This window comes from Megachile rotundata, chromosome 7 (assembly GCF_050947335.1).
Source record: "Megachile rotundata isolate GNS110a chromosome 7, iyMegRotu1, whole genome shotgun sequence".
NCBI classification, from domain to species: domain Eukaryota; kingdom Metazoa; phylum Arthropoda; class Insecta; order Hymenoptera; family Megachilidae; genus Megachile; species Megachile rotundata.
The window spans coordinates 17,130,824-17,157,428 of NC_134989.1; the positions used below are offsets into that span (position 1 = coordinate 17,130,824).

At 41.9% G+C, this 26,605-nt stretch overlaps 1 protein-coding gene across 1 annotated transcript in view; it reads left to right on the plus strand.

Moving 5' to 3' along the window:
- The first annotated feature begins 2,917 nt into the window (after positions 1–2,917).
- The window catches only part of GABA-B-R3 (gamma-aminobutyric acid type B receptor subunit 3), a 39,275-nt gene continuing 15,587 nt past the window's right edge, over positions 2,918–26,605 (plus strand). The window contains exons 1-7 of the mRNA XM_012292072.2: positions 2,918–3,654; positions 8,266–9,791; positions 18,371–18,688; positions 19,105–19,209; positions 19,838–19,903; positions 24,214–24,417; positions 26,025–26,249. Of these exons, the coding sequence (XP_012147462.2) occupies positions 8,319–9,791; positions 18,371–18,688; positions 19,105–19,209; positions 19,838–19,903; positions 24,214–24,417; positions 26,025–26,249 (2,391 nt within the window). The 5' untranslated portion in view covers positions 2,918–3,654; positions 8,266–8,318. The remainder of the gene's footprint in view (positions 3,655–8,265; positions 9,792–18,370; positions 18,689–19,104; positions 19,210–19,837; positions 19,904–24,213; positions 24,418–26,024; positions 26,250–26,605) is intronic.

The window sequence follows — 26,605 nt, forward strand, 5'->3', positions numbered from 1 at the left end:
CGTGCCGCTCGATCTTCGATCGCCGGTTGCCGGATTATGAATGCAACCTTGAAGAAAAATTCTCTTCCTGGCATGTCGCTGGAACCGCGTTCAAGCAAATGAGTTCAGTGGGAATTGCTCCTTAAGGGGCAAACAAGATTTACGTCGGAAAGAGACTTAATCGAGCACGGAGCATTCCTTTTTCTTAACAACGTTTCGTTCGCCAACATTTATTTTTCGCAGCAGCCAGACAAGATACTTAATTTCGTGGACCTTCGATTTCCACCTCGATAAGAAAATTAGTCTTAGCGTATCGTTCATTTATCATCGGTTAGAAAATTACCAAATAATCAATCAAGCGTCAAGTTTTTCAGACACGTCACGAATTATTTATTCGAGGGCAAAATAATTTTTATAAGATTCAGATTACAAAGTTATCAAACTTTCCGCTCGCCGGGTAAATTCATTTCACCGATCGCACAAGCACGTCGTGTAAAATATGGTTGGGAAAAACGATACCTGCGTCTACTTTGCTTCCAGCTCGGTAATACGACGCACGAATGCCGTTTGAATAGACTGACGCTATCAAAGTATCGTATCATGAACACTCGACATGATCCAATAAAGCGGGACCTCCTCATAGCGAATCTTTTCGTCGTAGAATTTTTATCGAATACAATAGTAAGGTGTCAGTGATATTTAAAATGTAAAACCACTCGAAACATATCTGAAAGTACAAGATCAATTTTGTCATCTTGTTCAACCCCCGTAACAAACGCGATCGAACGACTTTCTATGGTTTTGTAGTCATCGAAAGTTGAAATCGAAGAAAGGAAAACTTTGAACAAAGTACAAATTACATCGTTAGCTTTCGAGAGAATCTCGAAGATTCAGCGCGCTTTAAATGTCACAGCAGCACGTTTCCTTACGTTTTCCCGCTTAAACGTGCGAAGCGTCGCATTCTACGGTTAGCTCTACCTCATCGGTAACGTCTAGGTAATTTAATAACGGAGAGGATCTCATGGATAGATGACGTCTACAAACCAGCAAAGCAAATTGGAACTGCTGCGAGTTCGTAGCTGCCGCGGCATTGAACACAAAGCCACTCTCCGATGACCCAACATCTTGTCTCGTATTCTGGGTATCCTCCGGAGAATCCAAAGCAATCGCTTCGTACAGTCGACGGAAGTAAAGCGGTAACGTTCGATCGATCGACTGTCCATGACATCGGAGATCAACTTCGAACGAATTGTGCCCCGTTTTAACGCTTTAACTATTAACACCACCTATACCGGAATTCTCGGCAGCGGAGTCTAAAGGCGTTTCACGATAATCGCTTACCGAGACATCCTTAGACGTCCGTTCGTTAACGTAGAAAGCGTCTTTAGAAGCGTCTCTATTACACTTTTCGAAGCGGATGGTAGAAGACAAGGATTAAGTTCGCAAAAGAATCGACGATCGATGGATTACATTACTGGACAGTCCGCATTAGCGAAATCTCGCAAGAACGAGCAGAGATTACGGTTTTCTTCAAACGGAAGACAAGTTAAAGCTCGGATTTGCAAAATGGTATTTAAAGCGGCGAATCTAACGGGCAAATGGAGCAGGTGCTCGCGGTAATTAAAGTCCGAATGAAAATTTATTCGCCAAGTGAAACTTGCACAGATTCGGCGATATTCGTCGAAAGCGAAACATTTAACTAAAGAATCGGGCATGTACGTTCACTGGTAAAAATTGAAAAGTTCAATTTATTATCTCGACACGATTCTCCCTTTCGGATCGTAAGTTGTCTCGAAAGCAAAGGTTATATTTTAGAATTAAAAATGACACGAATTCAAGTTGAATATGCTCGAACGCGACGTGACATTTAACTCGTGTATGGAATTAACTATTAGAAAACTAGGACTCGCAAGTAGCTACGCGAGATTATTTCAGGCTTGACCGTAAAACAAACGATCAATTGAAGTTTGTAATGTCGTTAGCGAGCGTACGGTAACCAGTTGATAATATGCTTACGTGCTTCGGCAACCGGGTTGCACATTTGCATCTCCGACACGCGGCCTAAGACACGAAGGAAATTGTGTTCGCGCGGTTTCGAACAACGTAATTTATTCAAGCTACTTTCCCCGGGAGCGACCGATGCTCGTTCATTTGCATATAAATACACATCGATACGCCGACTAAAAACACCAGCCGACATTCCAAAAATTTTCTCCCCGTTTGCGCCTGTTAACAAACGCAACCGCAACAATTTTTGCGCTCTAAATGAAAGATCGAACCGCCATTCTATACGGCTCGACGGTTGATATTCGTTCCGGAATCGTGGTAATTTATTCGCAGGTCAATCCTCAAACGAACCAGATTGCATTTTTTGCGTCGAAAGGTTAAGAGGGAAAAGCTTTCAAGATGACCACGAGGATCGGGACGTCCCTTTGAACTCTCTTCTTCATACTTTGTCCTCTCTCTTTCAAATAAATCGTTCGATAGCAGAAGCAGATGTGATTGAAAGCTGTGGAAGAACGAGATTAAAGAAACACGAATTATAAGTTGCTCCGTCTCTAGCCGGTTTTCAGTCTTTGGAGAATAATGCAGTACAAACGAACGCGCAAAATTTCCTTTTTCAAAGGTGGGAAAGTTTTAAAGCGTGGAGAATCTAACGTTTATTCTCTGAGAAATTGCAAAATGTTCTAAAGAAAAGGAGGAAATCTCTTCCTTGCCGTGTCTCTTTATTCGAAAGAAGGTTCTACGGGAAAGAGGGTGAAAAAAATTATCCAACTATCCAGTTGGATGGTTGAAATATTCGGAAACAGTGGACATCAGGTGGTCGTTTAACGAACGAAAGGTAGCCGTTCGAAGGAAAATACAAGAGAAACGAGCGTCTGCGCGTTACTAGGACTGGCTGTCACGAGAACTCCTGTAGAAGACGAGGCTCGCAGAATTTCGCCGAGGCAACAGTGCGCGGACCGCCTGCACGCGACGCGGTTGCTTCGACGCGACACCCTCGACGCTCACGTTATTGCCGCCACGAACCATTCGAAACACACTCTATTTTGCTCCATCTTGACAGCCCTTGATTCGCAACAATCTCGAGAAACAAAAATAATTCTACGAAGTATTTGTGTAACATTTCCTACCGATCGTCTTCGTATTTCCTGACGAGTCACTGGACACTTCCACGGCAAAATCTTCACAGCGCGAAGACAATGAGCCGTGAATAAATAACCAGGAGTGCTACTTCGCTCGGAACAAGCAAACGATCAGATTATGCAATTGCGAGCACTGGCAGACTCGTGAAAAGGGTGCGAAAGACGTTCCACGCTTATCTAAACACGCCGGATTGCGATCGCGAACAATCAGAGGCGTTCAGGAGAAACTAATCGAGATATTTTTTTAATTGATTTTTCCCGATTGGCCGAACGAAGTGCATATATTTTGCAGACGTATAACATTAGGAAATACCGTAAAAGGGATACCGACGCGAGTTGACATAAAGACAAGTCGACGAAGAAAACGTAAAAAATTCCTGCGACTGGAAAGTGACACGTTTATTTAAAAGGATTCGAGGGCGAGGTTATTCACAATGATCGTGTTCAAAAGGATCATCGACATCGATTTTGGTCGAACTCGGTATTGAAGAAAAATGCGACGTCCGAAACAACGTTACACGATTTTACGGTAAATTGTACGCTTTTATATCGGCTTTTATCGACTCGTTTTCACGAGTATCGAAAGCTCGCGGTTGATAGTTTGGTTGTCGCGGTAGGTGTTAATTTCGTTTTGCCTTTCCAACCACGACCAATTGCTTTATTTTTCCATATAAAATTGTAAGCCTTTTATTTTATCAGTTTTATTTTGTCATTCCTTTTAGTTTCTTTTTATGACGTGCATGACATCGCCGCTTAATTTGCGTTAATATAATGACCGCCCTTATAAAATTATAAGACTGTAAATATTAAAAATGAATTTCTTGTAGTCGATGGGGTGGCCAAACTGGTCGACAAAAAGAGCGAATACAATAGTTCGGTATCGACTTTCCAAAGTAGTAGTATATTCGCAAAAAGTACGGCGAAGATTCCTTTATTTACAGTATGCAAGTTTACGCTCGGTGCTGCATATCTTTCACAAAAGAGTATTTATAAAGGTTAGGAAGAAAGTCTGATGCCGCGTGCAAATTTAAGGAACTTTGCCGGTTGCCTGTAATCTCCGGTCGAGAAAACCGTAACTTTCAACATTTATATTTCTTCTTTTATCTGCGATCTTTATCGCGGAGTGAATCGACACCTCTCCAACCTTACGATTTTAATTTTCCGATAATTCGTAAGATCGTTGAAGAACCTTTGTATAGTTCGCGATCGGCCAAAGGATCCTCGAATCTTTCTCTCCTCTTTCAAGTGGGGTCTAATAAAAAAAATCAAACGATTACGAAACTGCACGCGAAAGATTGACAAACAAAATAAACGAGTAACAAGCGGGACGAGACGAAGCTTTTAAGGCCGTGGCGACCCTCGATGTCTCCCATTAATTCTAATAAATGCAATCGATTAAGTTGGACCGCGGATCGCAACGTTACACGTACGTGTTCGTCATTGATGCATAGTAGTCCAATAAAATATGTACACGCTTTATTGCCACGTAGATTGATAACATTGACTGGTGTAAATTTCTCGCCGAGTTCGTTCAAAAAATCGTTAAACCTTGTACGGATTCGGTAATCCGATAATATGGATTATTATCATTAAATTCGCATTCTATCCTTCGATTACGTTTTTGTGAATCCCACTGTACACAACGATCGTTACAAAATTCATTTGGCTCAATTATCCCCATTCGTGGTTATGCACATTATCATCGGCCCTGTATTATTCCCTGCGAATGCATATTTAATACTCTTTCGATTGCGAATTGGCATTTAAAGCTTCGTACGCGCACCGTCTATAAAAGCCTCGAAAATTTACCTCGCAACATTCTCTTAACGTTTCCGCGCAATTTCCCCGAACGTTTTATCAAACTGCAAAGTACTTTATCACTTTCGCAAATCGTTCCGACGACAAGGCGTAATGAGTTCGAAAAGTGACCGGCGTAATAGAAATACTTTGGTAACAATGAAATTCGATACTTTAATTACGGCATTGTCGAGCCGGAAAATTACGGCTACCGCGCAAATCCATAATCGGCAAAAGGTGAAAACGGCCGCAATAATTTATGTACTAACAATCACGATGCGTTCTGCTTTGCTTCGTTTAGACGCGATATTTCCAGACTGATTTTCAGCGAATTTCCCAGGAAAGAAAAGTAGAACGCGATCGCTAGGGAAACTCTCGGCAAAAATCGTGCAGACTTAACGAACTTTTGCAAGATTCTTCTCTGGCGTAAAGTAGATTGCTCTTTTCCACGACTTCCAATCTCATCCCCGTTCTTCCTTCTCAATCTCGATATTGGTCGCTCTGGTTATTTAAACTGTAAACCGCTTGGTAACAAGCGTTAAAGATCGTTCCTTCGCGTACTCGTGGAGAGCAGAATGGAGAAAGAAATTGAAGATCGCGTTAATGACAGGTCGATCGGACATAAAAAAGTTTCAAGCGTATTTTCTTAAGCGATATTTATTTTGAATAATTGACAAGGTTTTACTCAAATTATGACTGTAGATATTAAATATTTAATTATGACAGGGTCCAGTGACGAGGTACCTGAAAACTTTACCGACGGAGGGTCTTTTTATCTTCGCCCGCGCAGAAAATTTAGGAGCGTTTAAAATGCATAACGCAATCGAAAGAGCTACCCGTTTTCGTGGACGTAACTTTCCACGCATCGTTCGTGGATTGCGTATGAATCCTTATTTCGATATCCCGGGGGAAACGGAATATTCTGTTTCCAAACACGCGGAAGCAATCATATTCCCCGCATGATCCACCGGCAATACGGATATTCAGTTGAAAACTTATTTTCCCCGCAAACCTCCAAGAAATCGAATTCCCTGATTTCCTCAAACGTCTTCCCTTTTCGTTCGATTCGTCGAAGATAATCTGGAGCCTAGATCGATTAACGCATCGACTATAATCAAGAAAATTACTGCAGCGTTACTCGACCGTCATAATCTCGACTCTCTACAGACGGATAAGACAGATTCAAGATTGAATCATGAGTGACTGGACATTCTCGGTCCGAGGATTAACCAGTTTTCGCTCGTATATAATTCTCCTTCGACACGAGGGTCGTGTTGGGAAACTTTCAGACCACCATGTCATAAACCTAAAAAAATCTGACGGTCATCGCTGGCACGATTCTAATTTATTTCGCGATAAATAGAGTTCTGAAAATCGAAGACGCGAATGTATCGGTCCATTGTACGTGTGTGTCACCTTTTTATCTCCGTCGCTCTCTATCATACCATTACTTCCTGTCCTATTTCTTCCGTGGTGTTCCTCACGGGGACGCAGGTAGCATAGAGAAACAGGGTTTACGTGGCGTGGCGGTAGGTCAGGGGGTTGAGAGGTCTACCCATACAAGAGATTTCCAGCATCCACCCTTCTGTCAGACGAGTGTCTATCGAAAACGTCGATCCACCCTCTCTTTGGTTCGACATGCCCGAAATAAAAGAGTGGGCGGGATTATGCGAATCAACCGGGGATACCGATAACCGGAAATGCGATTTACTAGGTTTACAAAGTTCTATTATTCAAATGTATGATCTTGAAGGATATTAAAAACGCCTAATAACTGTGAAAATGACTATATGTATGACTATGAAAAATTAATTTTTTAATCCCATGTTTAGTGCCTCGGACTATTAGCGTAATTTCGATAGTACTCGGAATTCTTCCCGTAAATGATGCATATTTAACGCATTAACGTTTTTATCGCGACAATCAGACGATCCGACTCGTGACCGTTGCATTTAAGTATTCATAAGTTCATTTCTATTCATTTCACTTTCTTCGTCTTCGAAACTAATCTAGACCAGGGTCGAAACATTTGCCAACAAACAGATTAATAATTCATGTTACCGCGTGTCTTACCGAAGATGGCAGATTTTACCGCTACGATCAATGTAGCACTAATTCTCTTTCGCTAAGGATTCGAACACGGCGTTCGAGACGTCGGTAATCCGTATGACAGTCAGCACGATAATTTCGGATCTCGGTGGTGTAACGACGTGTCTTTTTCGTGAAACTCGAACGCGACACGCGTCATTCTGTCAAATATTTCACGCGTGACATCGAAAAATCGTTAAAGCTTAAAAGAAGCGTGGCTGCACAGCAAGCTGAAATTCGACTGGTACTTTCATGCATAATAAAAGAGCAGATGAAATATCGCGTGACAGATGCTTCCATGTCGCCTGCCGGGGAACGAGTGGGTCATACCGTGTAAAACAAGTGCTCGCTAAATAGTTAGAAAGTCAATTACGTTAAAACGTCGAGAGAGAATATTCGTCGAGGAGGAAGACATTAACTTGGCGAACATTGCGTTACGCAACCTGGATAAATTAAATCTCATTGTTTAATCGGTAGCGTCGTTTACGCGTGCTCAACCCATTTGAACAAGGTCAGAAATTTCGTCGACGTTGCGATAAAAGGGTTGTCGTGGTTAATTATTTCCTCTTGCTGCTCGTACACGGATTTTCTGTTCGAAAAACGGAGGGAATCTCGTGCGATACGATTCTCTGCCAGGGTATTTATTGTTGTTCAAGCTAATAGGCGCTACTAGTTTCGTGCCACGAATAAATCTGCCGACGTTTATTAATCGCGATAAAGGAGACTGCGATGAAATACTGCCGATATTGTAGGATTTAGCCAACTCGAAAGCATAAGTTATGGCGTTTATATCACCGCGCAAAAGGCAGATTGGTAATACAGTACGCGGCATGGTTGATCGATAACACTTTATTCTTGCTCGTAATATTTGAATTTATATTTATCCTCAAACGTGCTCTACGTTTTCGCTACTATTTTTACAAGAATCGGCAACAAGGGGAAGCGTTAAAGAAAATTTAACGTTTCTTCCACGGGGGTTTGAACTCTCGCGTAAAAAGGTTCCCCTAGCAATTTACCGCGTGACTGGATGATTTATGCTCTTTTAATTGCAATCAGTTCTTACAATAGAGCACGTAAACTGGCTCGGAAATCTATTATTCAATATTTTTTAAAATATTGATCGTCTCGGTTCGCTGACTTGAACCAAGTTGAAATCAGGATAAAATAAAAAACTACCGTATAAGAAAAAAAAAGAGTAGCAGTTTAATAGGTGATCATTGAATTTTTCTAACGGATACATCCTATCGTTTTGCAGATGAGAAACCAGCAGGACGCCACGAGTCGTCGAAACAGCGGCGACGACTGATTATGACGCGCGTCGGCACGCGCCGCGATCACTCTCGTCTCCTCCTGCCATTCTCATCTTCCGGGACCTTCCACCTTTCCTGCAACCTGATCCTTCTTCTCAGCCTCGTCTCTGTCCGCAGCGTCCTTCCATGCAATGAAAAGACCAGACCCCAGTGTCATGACCCCGTGACCTTTCCTTACCGTCCAGTCGACGTTAGCGCGGAAAGAAAATTCTCTCGAAGAAATTCTGACGACGCTCCGGACTGGATGCAACGCGGTCTAAGCTCGTCGAATCGAGTGGATAACATCGACATCGAGGATAATAGAACATCGCGGAAGGAAACGAACTCGTTTAAACGAGATTGTAGCCACCTGGCGAACAAACAACTCCAATCGAATGGCGAATATAACAGCGAATTCTTCGGTGGCGTGACCAAAATACTCGACAATTCTTTCGTCGAGTTCCGCAGACGGCACGAGAAACGAAAATTACGAAAAGGAAACGGCGCGCAAATCGATACGGATACTCGAACGGACGATACGAGCGTATCGAACACCGTGCGTTACCATGCTAGAAGACACATTGACCCTAGGATGAAAAGAAACTTTGAGAGGAAACGTAAATTGAACTGGAAGACTACGTCGAGTTCCCCCGGATTAGAGGCATCGCTTTCCGATTGCGACGGCGAATGCGACGAGGAGCGTTCGCGGTCCGTTCGAAGGAACAGATCCGATAGAGTCGCGGATAATCCCAGAACGAAAGGAGACAATGAAACGGAGCCTACAGTTCATCCGACGGAAGTAGATAGCAATCTGTCAGCGGCTCTGAACGAGACCAGCGAGGAGCCTTTCATTGGCTTCGAAGGATCGCAAAAGTTCCCCATAAAAGTCACCCATAAACCGCCCGTAGCACCTCAAATTGAAAAGTACGACAGAAGGCACTTCGGTCCGCCCAAGCTGGACGTTCCCGAGGTCACTTTAGCGTCGTATCCGACAACGATGTCACCGGATCTGCCCAAGAGCGCCGGCAGAGACGTTCTCCATCGTCATCGTAAAGTGGACGAGAACGCGGAAGAGGAACGGCGGCAGGAAACGATCGACGCGAACGATAAGGCTAACGACACCGCTGACGATTTCTGGTTACCGGGTGCCTCTTCCGGGCGTCGCTCCTCGAACATAAACGCCGGCAAATCGGAGGAGAAGCGCGTCTCGACGCCCTATCCGTTGTTGATATCCACCGAACAAGATTTCGAGAACGCATCGAGCACCCGGGAAGAGAAGAAAGAGGAAGAGGAAGATGTCACGGTGTCGAGCGCGAAACCGTTCGAAAAGACGAATATAACCATCTTGGGTCTGTTCGAGATGACTCGAGGTCAAGAGCCGAGACCGGAAGGACCCAGCGAACTGCAGGCGGCTAGATTAGCAGTCGAACGAGTGAACGAAATGAACGCCTTGTCCAAATTCCAACTGCGTCTTATTTACAACGATACTAAGGTAAGAGCCGTGTAATTAATTACTCCGAGCCGACGCTTCGAGACGGAGAGTTATTTGTTCCGCGTGCTCCATTGCGCCGTTACAAAGGGATCTTTGTTATGGGATTTCCGGGTGTAGACAAAAGAAGATTTATTAGCATATCGAGGGCCATACTTGTCAGCGATGAAAGACGCTATAATTTTCAACGGAAAAATTACATCGCAACTTCCTTGATGTAAACTGTACTCTAATATACAAGTAGAAGAGATTCTACGTAATTTAACATAGCAAACGCAGGCATTAGATGAAATAATTCATTTTTAGTACCGTTAATAACGCGTGCCACCGCATGTTAATTTAGGTAGACACGACTGTTTCTACTGCAGTACTCAACGTGTAAATAAGAGGATTTACATTTTAATACATCGCATACGTTAGTCGGGTACATTTTCACGATACCCGAACGAAAATTTCCAGCTGGCGGTGTTAACGTCGGTTCTCTCTTGGATGTTCGATTTTCTACGAGCGCGATACGTGTGCACCCTATCACGCGATCAGACTTTCGGCTATAACCACAAACCTCCGAGAAATACGTAACCACGAAACAGCTCGAACGGTAACTGCACCGTGGGCTACGCTAGATTTCGGAAAGAACTTCCAGTCTACCTCGATCCTTTTTAAATCGTGGAAAATGAACGAGTCAGTGGAGAACTACGTTGCTTGCTCATATTTTAATAATACGCTGTAATCCGAAGCTGTCGTGATCAGTTTCGCGTTTTCCCAGGTAAATTTTGGACAGATTTCTCGAAATGTCACCTGTCAACGGGAGTCGACATTTCGTTTCTAATTTACGGTCGCGTTAATTTGCAAATTACATCGTTTCGTTTTCTATTTGTTTCCGTGACGCGTGGAAACTTTGACCTCGCTGAAAGGAAAACTGAAACAAGGGCAAACATCGAATTCGGGTTAAACTTCGTTACGATCCACGGTTTTTATTACTATTTTCAACTGCACCAACAAGTTATTTTTTTAGCTGTGTCGACACGTTATCGATAACCGCATGAATTGGCCACGATATCGCGGAAAAAAAGTTGAACTTCACAAAGCGCAATTAAACCGCGACGGCTGTTTGATCGAAGCGTACTCTTGAATCTTGTGCATCGTGTGTCCGCGTTTATGTTGAAAAAACGACGGGAAAAAACTGTTACCTCTCGTGATAATTTCCGTTTCTCTGTTACACACTTTTCGCGTTAACTACAGCGTTTGTTTGAGCGTGCTTTATGCAGGAAGAAAAAACAGGATCAACAGAACTGTGACCAACGCGAAATCGCCTGCGTTTTCCGCTAGTTCAACATTTCCCGATGACAATAACGCATAAGAAATGATCTATGGTCTAGCGAAAATTGAAACTTAAACGGTGGTATTCGATGCAAATTTTGAATCGACATTACGTATAATATTCGATCTTGCCTGCTAGATGAAATGGGTGATTCGTGTAATCGGTTGATAGCAATTCGATATAATCCTAAGCCATATTTAATGCGGATAACGCATAACAATTACAATTTCAATATTTCATTGTAAATCGCAATTAACGATTACATTGTTTATTGACGATAATTATAATCGTAATTATGATAGATATTTAATCAGGAGTAATTAATTTCCATTTTCGTCTACTCCGACAAAAATACTACTCTATTTTGAATAAACCAGCAGCATAAATTATGCGACATTAATTTTAAAAAAGTTGCAGTACTTCGAGCAACCATGAAGTAATAATGAGCTGTTATAAATACGTAAACGTGGATAACGGACCAAGTTACGAACAACCGTGCTACGTAGTTTTGTTTCGAAAATAATTTCTGTTTGCAATAGAGTACATGCGTCAGATATGATTTTAATTTAATATCGTAATCGATGGCCAGCTCTGTGCGAGGAAAGTTGTCGCGATGCTCGAGTAGCCTTATTATCCAAGAAATACAATACATAAACGAGGAAAAACTGCGAATCTCCGACATCGTAGATATTTCACAGGGAGCTGTCTGTTTAATTTGCATCCTAATTAAAAGTCATTTTGCGCAAAATATTCGAGGTGCCGATCGTTTTTCAGTAAGAAATTTCGCCGTTTTCCTCTCTGATGGAACTCTCATTATACACGAGCCCGAAGCGTCACGTGGCTTTTATGTGTCTTCTTCGTTGAATTGAACGGAGTGCGTCAGACTGTTTTACGTTTTCTCGGTTCGCTAGTGTGGTTGCGAGTGTAACGCGAATGGCCCGATGAAAATGGGGATTCGGAACGTGGAACGGCCGTAGGCCATACGTAATTCAACCAATCTCACGCTGACAAAGTCCTCGAAAAACCGTTCGTCTCCTACGACCGTTTGGGAGGAAAAAAAGAAGTAGAATTTCCCGTGAAACCAGTTTTCCACGCTGGCTTACCCGTTTCGCAGCCGACCCGGCATTTATTCGATGCATTAAACGAACGCTTATCAGCAAAACATTCTCCCGTTGATCCCTGAATATTCACCATTAATTTGTTTGCGTTCGTGCAAGAGAATTTGCATACTTCGAATTGCGACCAAGCGATTTTCGTCGTCCTTTTCACCTGCTAACAACCAATGAAACTGCGCGAACAGAAGGCTGTTGCATCGAAAATCCTTTTCTCGCGAAATGGAAATGAGATTTTATGTCGGTATCGAATACGACACGGCGTAAAATAGAATCTTATCCTATCCCGTGACCGAGTTTTAGGGCGCGTTACATCGCACGGAAAATTCTGCGTTGGCTCCGTTTCAGTTTCCCACTAATTAGCTGGAAACTTTGTCCACTAAATATTTCCGGGGAACATGCGTTGCTTCGTTGCTAAATAAAACAATTCACTTTATTCGATTTTGTTACCTGATATCAAATTTTCCTATACTTTTACGATATAATTGGAAATTCTCTACGAATTAAACTTTCGTCGCATCGTTACACGATTTAATCAGTGAGGATTACAGAGGATGCGATATTGTTCGATTGCACATAATCCATGGAATAAATCGCTAATTGATTTTTTCTACCGTATGTGCTTTGATCGAGGAAGCTTCGAAATAACAAACAGCGGAATTACCTTCCCTGAATATGGAAATTAGAGTTAGATCTGTTTTGGAAAGTGGATTACCGGGAGAACCATTTCACTATCGGTGTTATCGGATTCTAACAGACGGGCGAAAAAATGGCACAAAAGAAAAACAAAGCTTCGGGAAATTGTCAGCGCTCTGGAATTTATTCGCGATAACCGTTCCCTTTAACCTTAACCTTTTATTGCCTTATCTGTTCGAGGTTCAAACGTCGTTTGAAATATTTTCGTAAAATAGAACCAAGCATCTGTTTGTCATGTGATACACAACGAGACAGAGTTTTAATTAAGTAACGAAGGATACTATCATGTTTATCGTCGAAATAAAAAGAAATACGGATCTAGTAATAATCTTTTTAAACGTTTATCAAGCATTTTATATTTAATGCCGTACACTGAACGCGTTACACTGATCGTATCGATGGTATCGAAGAGAAGCCACGTCCATTAAGCCACAATTATCGATAGTTTCCCGCAACCGGTTAGGAAAACCAAAGGAAATCGATTACAAGAGAACATGGTAGAAATAAAAATCCAGCTTCGGTTATTCGAGGTATCATTTATATAAACACGTCGGTGGTATTTTTAAACGCAGCATAAAATATGGGCTTAATCCTTATTTCCTTAACGAAAGACGTTTGAAATTGCATAAACGATAATGAACGAAGCGAGAAAATAAAACGGGGAAGGAAATGGTGCCTTGATGAAGCAATTCGCGACGTCGTCGAGTATCTGTTCAATTTTATCTCCGCCGACGTCACTCGTCATTGGCGTCTGAAACAGGCTGGAAACGAAGAATTACCCTACCGCTTCCTTCTTTAATTCTTTCGAAGCGATTGATTCGATCGGAGCAATTAATATACTTTTGCCAAGAATCCTTTCTTCGGCGATGTTATCCTTTAAAGCAGAAAAGATTCCCTCCAGAGTTATTTTCCCAATCAACTTTGACAGCTGATGAACGACCACGTTGTTACGCGTTTTCGTGTGAGGGTAAATGGAAAATGAACGAGGCATTCTGGATACAAAGCAACAGCAGAATTGGACATCAAATCGCGGTTTTGCCGACGGCCAGAAATTGAAAAAAACGAATATAGATTGAAATTGTAGATCCACCGTTTTAGGTAGAACGTATTGTATCGCCACGCATTTAATATCCATTGTCTCTTTGATGACAAACGTATGTGTACTCAAAATTACTCTTATTGCTCGCTCTTTTTCGAGACACCCTTTCTCCCCGATACTGTGAAACGTCGAATAATTTTTCAGGTTTTATCACAGATTGATCGTTCATGTTTTCCGGATTAGGAATAATAGAGCAGAACGAGCGAAAATGATCGGGCAATTACGCGAACGCACGATGATTAACCACGTACACGGTAATTGCCTTGTCACGGTTAGTTAACGGAACAGAATCGAAGCCGATATCGATAAAAATTCGCAAATTCGATCAGCGATCGCTATCGAAGCGTGTTTCGCGTCGCTTTGAGGACGAAATACAGGGAAGGTAATTTTTCGAACGAAAACCTGGCACCGGGACGCAAACGAATCGCGCGAATAAACAAATAACATTATAGAATTATGGGGAAATTGGAGATACGCATTTCCACGAGGAAAATTAAAGAGCAAACCACGTTCTTTGAACGTCTATAGAGTAACGCGATTTCGTTATGCGGAAATAATGGTTTAAAATTGATTGAAACATCGGTCAAGAAAAAGAATGAAGCGGAAGAAGTATGGCTGGCAAAAGGAAAGTGGATCGGTAGATTTTGCGATGAAGCGCGACGCTAAAATGACTCGTTGGAAAATGAAAAACGACGTTTCCCCTTCTAAAGTATCCGCGTGAAATCTTACTACGCCCACGCGAACAAGGATTTAATGAGAACGCCGCTTTGATACTGTTTTTTCTTTTATATACCGTATATTCTTTTAACCGCACAACTGCATTAAATTCTCCATAAAGAATCGCGGCAAGATTTAACGATGCTTCCCTAAGTGAAGAGTAACGCGATTTTCTATATACGGGGTATCTCGGATAGAGATAAAACATCTAGATGTCTCTTTCGTTCTTTAAAAGCTGTCTTGAAGGTCATCGATGTTTTTAGCCTTGTAACGACTATTCAGATACATCCAAGTATTTTTAACGATCGGATTATGCAACGTTGAAACATTAAGTTCTAGTTCTAGAAATATGATACTCTTGTTATCGCATCTATCATAATCATAATCTAGTTATTAGAATGCGTTGTATATGTCACATGGAATACAGCAAGAAGAAGTTTAAAAAGTTGCAGAGACTATAAAGCTTGAAACTATGCGTAGGACGTTATCAGAACTTGCCATAACATTAGAGAGGTATACGCAAAGTTGTCTCTCCGTGGCATAATCCTGCGGTGAAACAAAGTTGCGTTCTATCGCGCAGAAACGTTAACCCTTACCTTAACTCATTCAAGATTACGCTGTCAAAACTTATGGACCGGATATAAGGCTGCGTTATAAATCCACGTCGCTGCAGAAGAAAATCATCAAAAATTCAATGAAAGTCTAACCGGTTGAACAGCATAGCAATTTTCTTTTTCTTGCAAAGAACATGGTGCTCGCGTCCACTTCAATTTTCTTCGAATTGATATATTCCGAAGAAACAGATGGAAACAGTTACGTGGCCATTGGACGCAGTGGCTTGTGCTACAACTTCAGTTCAGAGGCAATACAAAAGTGGAAGAAAATTATTTTGCCGTAAAGCGACAAGCCGAAGAACATCGTCTATGCATTGACTGTTGCAAATATAGTTTAGTCGAAAATAATGAGGAAATAAAAGGAATCTCCGGTGACCTCTACAGCAGACAAGGCGTTAATAATTCAATGCACTCCCTTCGTGCTCTGAAAGGTTATATTCACGTACACCGAGTGATTCCTCGAAACTCTCGGATTCCAAGAGCTGCCTGACGGCTGACTATAATCGGGCGTTACTACTTAACTGCGTACTCTCCGCTCACGACGGAGGACAATCACGCGTGTGTCATAAACCAGTGGCGGTCACCGATGTGTAATGCATGCTCTCTATTCGTCGGGTGTCTCTAGAGCCTCTTAAATCTTTCTAGGCTTCCGTAGTCCCTGGTCTCCTAAAATTTCACTAAGCAACACCGCATCCTCGTTAAACTGCTAAACGTAACGCTGCATATCCTGAAACAGCAACGCAACACGATATCCTCGTTCGCAGAAAACGGATCACGCATCATTTTTTCTTGTCGTGTTCGCCCGATATTCCATTCCATCGAAGCCATGAAATTTTATTCCCATTTTGGCGCCACGATAAAACAGATCGTTTGTTTCCCAGGGACATATAACATCCGACCTTTCACGCAGGGTTGTTCAAACATTTATAAAACCTCATGATTTTAGTTATCTCGGGAAAAAGCAGTCATCGGATGGCGAATGTTCTTGCATAAATCGGTACCAATGTTCCATCCCTTTTGAATGACCGTCGAACTAAATCTTCGATCAAACATCAAATTCTAGAGTAGGTTTTTGATCGCGTGTTAATTGTACAAATTTTTCTGTGCGATAAGCACCACGATTGAACACGTTCGAAAATAAAATACACGGCGAGGAGATTGGAAGCGATTTGCTACGGAATTATTTGGATGGTGAGATTTTTCCTCGATTCGCGTTGATTTCATAGGAAACCTTTGAAATTCATCGATGATACGTGGAAAAGCAGCTTTAGAAATTCCCTTAGATCGCGAATTCCATAAAAAGTCCGATCACGTTCGTACTGATCCGAATAAGGAGATTAAAGAAGAACGCGCGACATTCCGATCGAGAATCAATACGTCCAATTTCGGGTGAAAAATGTGGACCATTTAATTCACTGCTATTAAGCGTATTGTTCCTCGGATTCGCTTTTCATTACAAAACTTTCGTCGCGTGTTCGCGCATACATATAACGGGATCGAGGTAAAAGCGTAGCACCAACTTATGACCCTTTTGCTCCGATGTTTAAACTCCGTTGTAAATTCCTGTTGGAAAGTTCGAGACTATACCCCTAACATCGCTATGTGGAGCTCGTAATTTTAATCTTTCCTCGGTTCCTTTGACGCATTCTTTCTAGTAAAAACTAATATTTGTAAAAACTGTGGCTCGCAAAAATTTATGACGCAATGTTTAGCGGTACAATACATGGCAACGTCTCGAACTTTGATATTACAGTAATTTTCATGGGTTCACCGATGTACACGAAAGTCCGTGTAATTAATATAACGAGACTCTACCGTGAAAATGTGAAGCATTTACTGGCACAATTAAAATTCACCGTCAAATTGAATATAATCAAGCGAAACGTCTCGTGTAAACTCAAACCGCAGCCAAGGTTATGGATATGCATGACGAACAGATTCGTTGTGCGAGCAATCATGTTAGTCGCTTTGATCATAAAGGCGAACGTCGATGCAGAGACGCGAGGAAAGAAGACGTTCTCGAGCAAAGATTCGTTTCGCTGAAAAAGCACTTCGCTAGGTCGGTCATTAACGAAGTTCCGATTTTTCAAGGAGAAAGTCAACCCGAAGTCCTATCGGAACGTTTTAAAATCGAATAAAAGTGCAACAAGATGCGGAAGATACCGATAAATGGGATTCGTTCTATTCTCCTAAAGTTTCCTCAACTGTCGCGTTACCGAGCCAACGTAAAGATCAACCCCTTTGCTGGTCCTTCCGATTGTTCGGTAATAGCTGCCAGCTCCACGATACTCGTGTGTACTTTAAACAAATAAAACAGTCCGTTCTCGTCATCGAAGACAAATTGATCACCGAACACCTCGAGCTGTACGTTTAACCTACTTTTACATCCTCTCTTTCGTCGCTTACATACTGGAAGCCGAAGTCTCACCGTAAAGTCCGTATTTTCCTTGAAATTGCCATGGTGTAGAGTTTCGAACGAACAGCGAAGCTGTGTGTAAGCTTTCGAGTCCACCCTAGTCACCAGTCGCGTTGAATAATTGCTCGTTAAGGCTCAGCGTGTCTTCTCTCGCCTTACCTTTCCGACGAACACATAGAAATCTAGCAGAAGTATTCGTGATCTTATTCCTCCCTTTTTTTTTGCTTCTCGTTACACGCTACCTTATAATTGCTTACTTTCTACTCGAAGCACGTCTTACTCTCCGGAGAGAGTTCTCTTCGCGGACTCTGTATCACGGTATTCCGTCGTCGCGGCGTTCCGTAAACCGTGATTTCGTGTTTCTCCAACGACATAATAGCCACGTAATGGTAACGTAACGTTTTCGCGTGAACTCGACTCCAAATTTTTTCGACTTGTATCGCCGTCGTTCCGGATACGTTTAACGCTTTAAGTGCCACATCGTGTGCTCTTAAATTTCCATAGAGAATCTTTTCTATATTGTTAAAGAGATTTCTTGTAAATTTAATTGGGTGAAAAGGTGTGTCAGAATACTCGTTTCGAGTAAATTTGGTACATCTGTTCGTAGTGCGATCCGGGAGTGGCGGTTGATAGATTCTTCCACGCTCTGTACTCGGCGGAGAAGAACGATCTGATACCTCTGTTGCTGGGTACCGCCTGTTCCGAGGTCACGGAAACCTTGGCCAAGATCGTGCCCTATTGGAACGTGATTCAAGTTTCCTTTGGATCCACCGCACCTGCGCTGTCGGATTCCACCGAGTTCCCATTGTTCCTGCGAACCGTGGCACCGGATTCGAGCCACAACTCTGCCAGGATAGCGTTGATCAAGCATTTCGGATGGGACACGGTCACGGCCCTTTCGCAGACCGGTGACATGTATTCTCTGGTAAGCTCACGCATGTTTCATGCATTTACGGTTACGAGAATTATTACATTTGCCAACCTAATTATGCCAAGAACCTCTTTATGGTCGTAAATATCTGCAAACTCGATTCGCGGAAAATCTTATTCATTCCGAAAGGTCAAAGTTTTTCGAATGCTAAATTTTTGAAGTTACAAATTTCTTTGACCTCTGACTTTCTCGGAGACTTTATAACGGCTGCCCTTTACCCTTAAAGATCAGATTTGAAACTTTTTACAACCGAGCACGTCGATGCGTACCTTAGAAAAGTACTCGAAAGAAGAATCCTGATTACGTAACAAAGTTTCGCGAGATAACTTGTACGCTAAACACGTAACGGATAAACTTGAATTATGTCCGTTTCAACGCATCAACGTCACCTGTCTGTCTTTGCGTTTCAGGCTGTGAACGATCTGGTCACAGAACTGGAGCAGGCGAATATCACGTGCACCGCTACCATCACGTTCGCGGAAAACGACTACAAGGAACAGCTGCGAAGTTTGAAAGTATGACACGCTTCTACTTAAGCTTCATTGAATTTCTTCCCAACCATCTTTGCAAGACATTTGTGGCGTAACTCGTACACAGACACTACTTATTCCCACGGTTACACCTTCTTTGAGAATCTTGCCCGATAAACTGCTCTCCCTTTTCTCGAGTAAATGAAACAGTTGTAAGATTTCGAGCAAGGAATTTCTCCGCGAGCGATTAACTCGATTAAATAATTTCATTTTCCATCTCAATTAATACCGATAGTTTCGAACGAATATTGAAATAAAATCAGCAAAATCGATAGCAATCTGAAATGATCCATGTGGAGTCGTTAGCGGAAGTTTTGTGAGAATTCAAAGGCAATCTAGAGTTTAAGAAAAAGCTGGGGAGAAGTTAGGTTATCAATCAGCGTTAAGATCGGAAGAGAGTGCCTTGAACAAGTATTTAACGTGCATTAGAGTTCGTTAGGCCATGCCAAAGAAAGAAAATGTAATTAGTCATGGTGCATCGTGTATCCCTTTAATTATACTTCATAACTAATTACTCGGTAGACTATAATTTGATGAAGCTACATGAAAGCAGTAACGCTTGAAAAGAGGAGGAGTATCGGCCCCGCTGAAACGTAGTTTTATTTGGTTGCAGGAGTTGGACACGAGAATCATCATCGGGAGTTTCTCACCGCGTCTGGCGCCACGCGTTTTCTGCGAGGTGAGTTCGCTGCAAAAACTTGTATAAATTCGAAAATGTTCTTTTATTTTTGCGACATAAACTTGAATTTATGGGACCATCGATGAACGCGGCAAGTTTCAATATTTTTCAAAGTTCGACCTGACATGTTAATGGCTCGAGTCAAATACTTGTTTTCGCGTTTTAATTTGTACCGAGAATTCAGTTTATCTACCGAGGGTAATACATTATGATCAATAATTCACTGGTGGAAACAAAAAGCATGTGGCAAAATAGAGTTATATGATAATTCATAGCATCCTTCACCCTACTTCTGGGAATTTATGTTCATCGAAATTATGTTTTGCGCCTCGGAAATATAACTTTAAACAAGCTAGTCACGTATCTTTAGTTTGTAATATACAAGAAACAACATGCGGAAACGACAGTAACATCATTTTATTTCAAAAGCAACGCGCGTAAGCTTCAACTTTATGCAAATCCTATCTAGAATTCGTTTAAAACTTTCATCTCTGCATGGACGTTCTATGGAAAAAATCCGAAAATTATTCTCTAGTCAGGTATTTGATACCGCGTCGGTCATCGTTTTAACGAACTCGCGCGAAAACACTCTATCGGGAGGTTTACTAAACGTAGAAAAATACGTGGTCGTTGCATCGAGGTTTCCTCGATATTTTTGTTTCCCCATTGCCGTCGTTTCCTGAAAAACACGCTAGATCAGCAATTCCTTTCAAACCACCCAAGAATAAAACAGTCCACCATTCGCACCTGGTGTGCCGCACGTTTACGAGCGTTTGCTCGCACACTCGCCAACAGTTCAATTACGAATTTTTCACAACCCTTTCTCGTAAAACTGTAATTTTCCCAAAAATTACACCTTCCAGCGTTATTCGCGCGATATTAAAAATCGTAAAGGACATTGCTTTTCGTTATCAACAGCGAAAAGCTTTAGCGCTGATACGTTTTCCACAGTTCGATTACATTCTAATCGACGAATTGAAATTCGTCCATCGCGAAGGACACTACGCCTCGATTTTCTCTGGAAAATCGATGAAACGCAAACACATGGTCACAGCCTGTGCTCTGCTAAGCGAATAATGAACATTGTGTCAAAGTAGGACGCAATTTCTCGCTTTCTCTCTCCCTCTCTCCTTCTCTCCCTTAGTTTCAACCCCCTCGCTCTCTCTCTGTCAACCACAAACACACACGTACGCTTCTCGTTGCTATTATCCTCTCGCTGGCTTTATGTTTTCGAGACCGGTCCTTTCGAACGGTCTCTCAACAGATTGTTTACCCGACAACTTCCAAGTGTTTGACCAGTTTACCGATAAAAATGTAAATTCGATGCTGGAATAATAACGCGACATCAAAGCGATAGATATGTTCTTGCTTGATTTTTCCTGCAATTCACTGAATTTTTTGCATCAGGGATGTCTTGAACAAATTTACGGGATAAAAGAGAGAGACGATCGTTGTTACTCGTAAAATAGTTCACTGGTTATTTACAGTCGCTGGATACTTAACATGCTTGCATTTAAACGTCAGCTAATCGAACCCTTAATAACGAGAGGTGGAACGTGTCTGACTATACCTGCCCGTCTTCACTGTGGAGCGTTAATCACTTGTGACTTACCCGTTTCTAATCCTAACCAACGCTACAAACAACTTCTTCGCATAGATGCATCAAGAATTCAAACTCTGCGCATTCGGGCAACTGGAATGCGTATTTCGCACCCGACATTTTCCGCAAATACCAAATGAAATTACAGTTGTAACGCATTCGTGATATTTGCGCGCTTACGTCATATCGTTGCATTTGCAACAAACTTAGATTAACGCTTGGTTCGGTTTGAATTACATCAATGATACCTTAAATTCGGAAATTCGCTCGTAAAGTGCAATCCAAAAATTCCTACCTTACTACTTCCCTCGCCGGTACGCGTACATACATGTATAGCTTTCAATATACACTTGCCCTGATTTCCTCGGATGAGAAGAGAAACGCGATAAAAAGCGTGTATAAAAATGTAAATTTTCGGCTTGTTTTCAACTTTTTTTTATACGCGTATGCGTTCTCCAATTGCATCGTTAAAGGTTTATTAAAACTGAAAAAGAATTGTATCACGTTCCATGGAACGTTGTATTTTTTTGTGTCGGCGAAAGAAGACGCAACAGTTTAATTATACAACCAACTTTCACCATGTGTGTGGCAATTTTTCTATTTTAATTGCCGACCTAATGGAATCTGGAGTACATCGTTGAAACACCCCTAGGCGTTTGCAGCTTCTGTTCGACTAATAATTATTTTTCTCGAGAGTTTAATCGCGATTAAAAGGACGATTGTAGTTCAACGATACATTTCATTCGGTCGCGTTACGGAACAAAAGAATGCGCCCGTTGTTTGTAAACGATACGGTACGAATCAACGCTTTCGCGTAAACGTTATCTGCATTTTCGGTTGATTTATGACAGAAACATTTCCGCGTTGCTTGCTTCGTTGTGCACCGGTGAACAAGAAAGAGGAAAAACCTCGGATAGCTTGATCCTGACTAACGAATAATAAACAATAGGAAGTAACGAGCAATCGTTTCTATAAAAAAGCGTATAAATATCGTTGATCTTTGTACTTGCTCTCCAGCTAACTGTAATACACACTATGTTAAGATAAAGAAATTACAAAAATATATTTAACGCCGAGACAGCGCAACGGTATCGTACTTAAAGATAATGCTATAACGCACCATCAAAAGCTACCGTTCAGTTTTCAATCGGCGCACTGGTTTTCTCGACTACCATGAAAGCCAGAAAGGTCGATAAAGGACTAAGTTTTCCGAAGCGGCGAGAAAATAGATTACCGAAGATGGCGTTAAAAGTTTTTACTGGTTACCCGCAAAAACTGCATCGTCTCGAAAGGGTGATACATCATTCGCGATCGTCGCGTGATAAGATACCGTGACGATCCGTTTCTTACCGCCCTGACTGACAAATGACACTGCTAAAACGCGGTATAACGGCATTCGAAGTACGCACAGGGTGTCACGATTCAATAGCTCGTGAAATTGATAAAATACAACTACTAGAAAACAAACTTATCTTGCTTTTGTATCTTCCATCTTCGCGCATGCCGTGAATGGAATCGCGTCGTAAACATTTTTAATATTTATTTTCTCGAAAGTGTTCAGAGGGAAAATGTTATTCCGCGCTTATGATCTCACGCGGAATCACCGTCCCTTCCATTTGTGACTTTAGCTTCGTAACATTCCGTAGCCATAATATGCGAACGTAACTACGGCGGTGAATTCAGCACGCGTAAATAGTGTAAAAAGGTCGCGTAAGCACTGTTTCATGTACAATAACGTAACGCGTGATGATACAACGCGTGACGATGTAACGCGTGTCGATACAACACACGGTATAACGGTGGCTCGTATAAAAGACGTAAACTGTCGCGAATAAGACCTTAAGATATACACTGAATTCTCGGCTGATATTATACCGACATATTACGTACTTTGTAGAGAGTGGTCGCGAAATGAGCGAAATAAGGCAAGGTCAAAAACGGTGGAAAGGAAGAGCGAAGATGGACGGTACACGAGATGGGATATATTTTACAAAGACATCTCGAAGGGTCCGAGAGCAACCCTCTTCTCAAAGTCATTTCTCATTACACCAAACGTCCACCCTTCCAACACGAACATCGTAAATATTTCCGGCATACCGTGACGCGCATTGCTTCGATCTTCCGGATGCGAATTGCATTCCCGACCATTCTTTTTTTACCTTGGCTGGCAATGCGAGCGAAACCATTAACTTTTTCCTTGACAGTCGCGCTCGCCGATCGATCTCTGAAGTTGGACGTATCGCGACCAGTGAGAATGTGATCAAAAACCACGTTAATTTCTTGCTGTACTTGATACGACAGAAAATTTCGTTAGACGGTGTGTTTTAAAACAATCTATACTCCATGAAATATTGCACTAATCGAATAAACTAAAAACTTCCATATTTTTTTAAATAAAAAATTTCATCGTCCTCGTAACATCCCGTAAAAACGTCTATTCACGGTGGATCCATCCATCCGTTTAAGATAAAAGACTTGCCTGAATTAGCCGTATATTCGAGAAAGCATGAAAAACACAAACCTCCCAGTAACAGCCAATTCTAAAGCTTGCCTTATCTGTTTCTACGGATTTGGCCGGAATTGCGAACAAAGAGAAAAAGACAGAAAAGGGAACGGTAATTATCTCGGAGCTTTTCTTTCTAACAAAATGGAAGACTCTCTCTTTAGTCGCATGTTTTATGAATTGTTGGCACTGCACATGTTCCGATAGGCCTGGAAGCTGGGAATGCACGGGGGCGACTACGCATGGATTTTGCCAGGTGACACGATCGACCTATCAGGAATGGCTGGTAACTGGTGGCACTCTGGACCAGAGGAATGTACACCGTCGCAGCTATCGCAAACTCTGGATGGTTTGATCATCGTCAAGAGCCACGGATCCGCCTTAGGAAATGAGATCAGTTCCTCCGGGCTGGTAAGTATTTCCTTTTTCCTAAATCTTTTCGCGATAAACCTTTAATCCTGAATTGAAAATTTACGAAGAATGGAGAAAAAAGATCCATACTGTCTCGAGTTGCACTTCATAATTACACGTGTTCCACGTTAATTCAAATTATCAAAGATTTCGAGTCTGACTATGTATCATTGTTTCTACTACCTGTCACCTCGGTACAATTATTTCTAGTTAAGATCGCTCTCGTTGAAGTGACAGGTTCTTATGGAAATTCGCGTCACACGAATATGGGTTAATTGTCGATTCTGAATGTCGCTTAAAGCGAAAGGGGTAGTATCCATCCGAGGTAAGTTTTTTGAGTAATGATCCGAACGACGCGCAGCTAAGAAGAATTAACGAAGAAACGTGTCATTATCAGTGGCATAAATAGATACAGGCAGACCTCTTTTGGGGTCCATTAAAGGCCTCGGAGAAACGATACAGCAGCAAAGCGTGATAATGGCCCCTCGACTACCTTCTATCGAACTTTCCATGCTCGAGCAGTCCTGCTAATGACTGACTCACGTGTCGCTAATTACGTTTACACGAGGGAGAAGAAGCCTGCTTCAACGAAACTCGAGTAAAATCTTCTGCTAAATTGTTCCCGTTTCTTTCGCCATTGCGCACTGTCCCCCTTCGACGAGGGATAGCGCCGTTCTGTTCGCGTACTACGACGACAAAACTGTTTATTTTTTTTTTATTTTTCCAAACGATATCATGAATAATTCCACAGGCATTCGAGTATACTAAATATTTACGCTTGGGAAAATAGGAATTCGTGGTACGATGCAACTCTCTCTGCCGCGAATATCGGAATCAAAAGCGAACGCGCACGTGTAACGTCTTCTTTACATACTCTGAGAAACGATGCACGGAAAAGTTAAATTTTACCCTCGACACGACCTGAATATCTTCGTTTTCGAAAACCGATACGATACGAGGCAGCGCATAGTTTCACGGAAAATTCGTGAAAACGATTGCGCGCATAACCATCGGATGCGCGGCTAGCATTAGCTAATGGATTTAATCAAAAATATACGAGATACTGAAATTCGAATTTCCATAGAGACTACAGATTAACCGCGCACCGCTCGAACGATAGGAAATAAAATTTCGCGTTTATCATTCGTGCAATATTGTTGATGGCGCAAATGGTCCGTCATTCCAAGGAAAAATGTGCTTTTCCATTATTAAAACTTCCCGGTCGCGATAAATTTTAAAACTTACTTCGCTCACAATTTTCGAAATTATCATCCCTTATAGTCATTATTTTCTCGCGTCGCGTTACGATCCGATAAATTGATATTTCCTAGCGGAGAGAAAGTAACAAAAAGACTTAATGGCCAAACACGAAAGTACAAAGATTGCGACTGTACTTTTTATTTAATCCTCCAACTCGAAACCTTTATCGAGCCGGAACGGCAAAGAAATGTTGCGCGTTTTCAAGGAATTATACGAACCCGCGTTACGTCGCATCACGGAAAGAAATGAAAACGTCCTCGAGCGTAAACGCGGTCGAGCGCGTAGCAACGTATAATTTTTCGCTTGCTTTTAACTCGATGAAAACACCGGTTTTTTGCTGTGCGTAGACGAGCAGTAAGTTCACGTCGGAATTGGCAAAAAGAGGCGTGACACTTTCGAAGTTTGCCGCTCAAACGTACGACGCCGTTTGGGCCATAGCTCTCGGATTGGAGAGGACCGAGGCCCTTTTGAACAAGGACAACACCAGCCTCAGCCAGTACACGCACACCAGAAAAGACATTGCGTTGAGATTGCTGGAACAGCTGAAGCTTCTACGTTTTATCGGTGTTTCGGTGAGTGTGAAAAACTTGAGGTTCGAATGATTATGAAATACCAATTTGATTTAAAAACAACGATGCACACACATATATGAAGGAGGAAGGATTAATAAGCCTTCCTTCGCATTGCGAACAAATTCTTTCATCGATCACTCGCGGTGGCAATAATGGTTGGTTTTCTGCTTTCCACGTAGCGCGTCTATCAAAATACACGTCAATTACGAAATCTATGTATCTAACTCGTTACCCCGTGGAACGATGATTCTTCATATTTCGAACTTTGTTACTTGACCGCGAGTTTCCAAGAGAATTAAAAATACATTTGTCGAAAACTGCAGTGACAGTCCAAATAATTTAATTACCAGTGGATG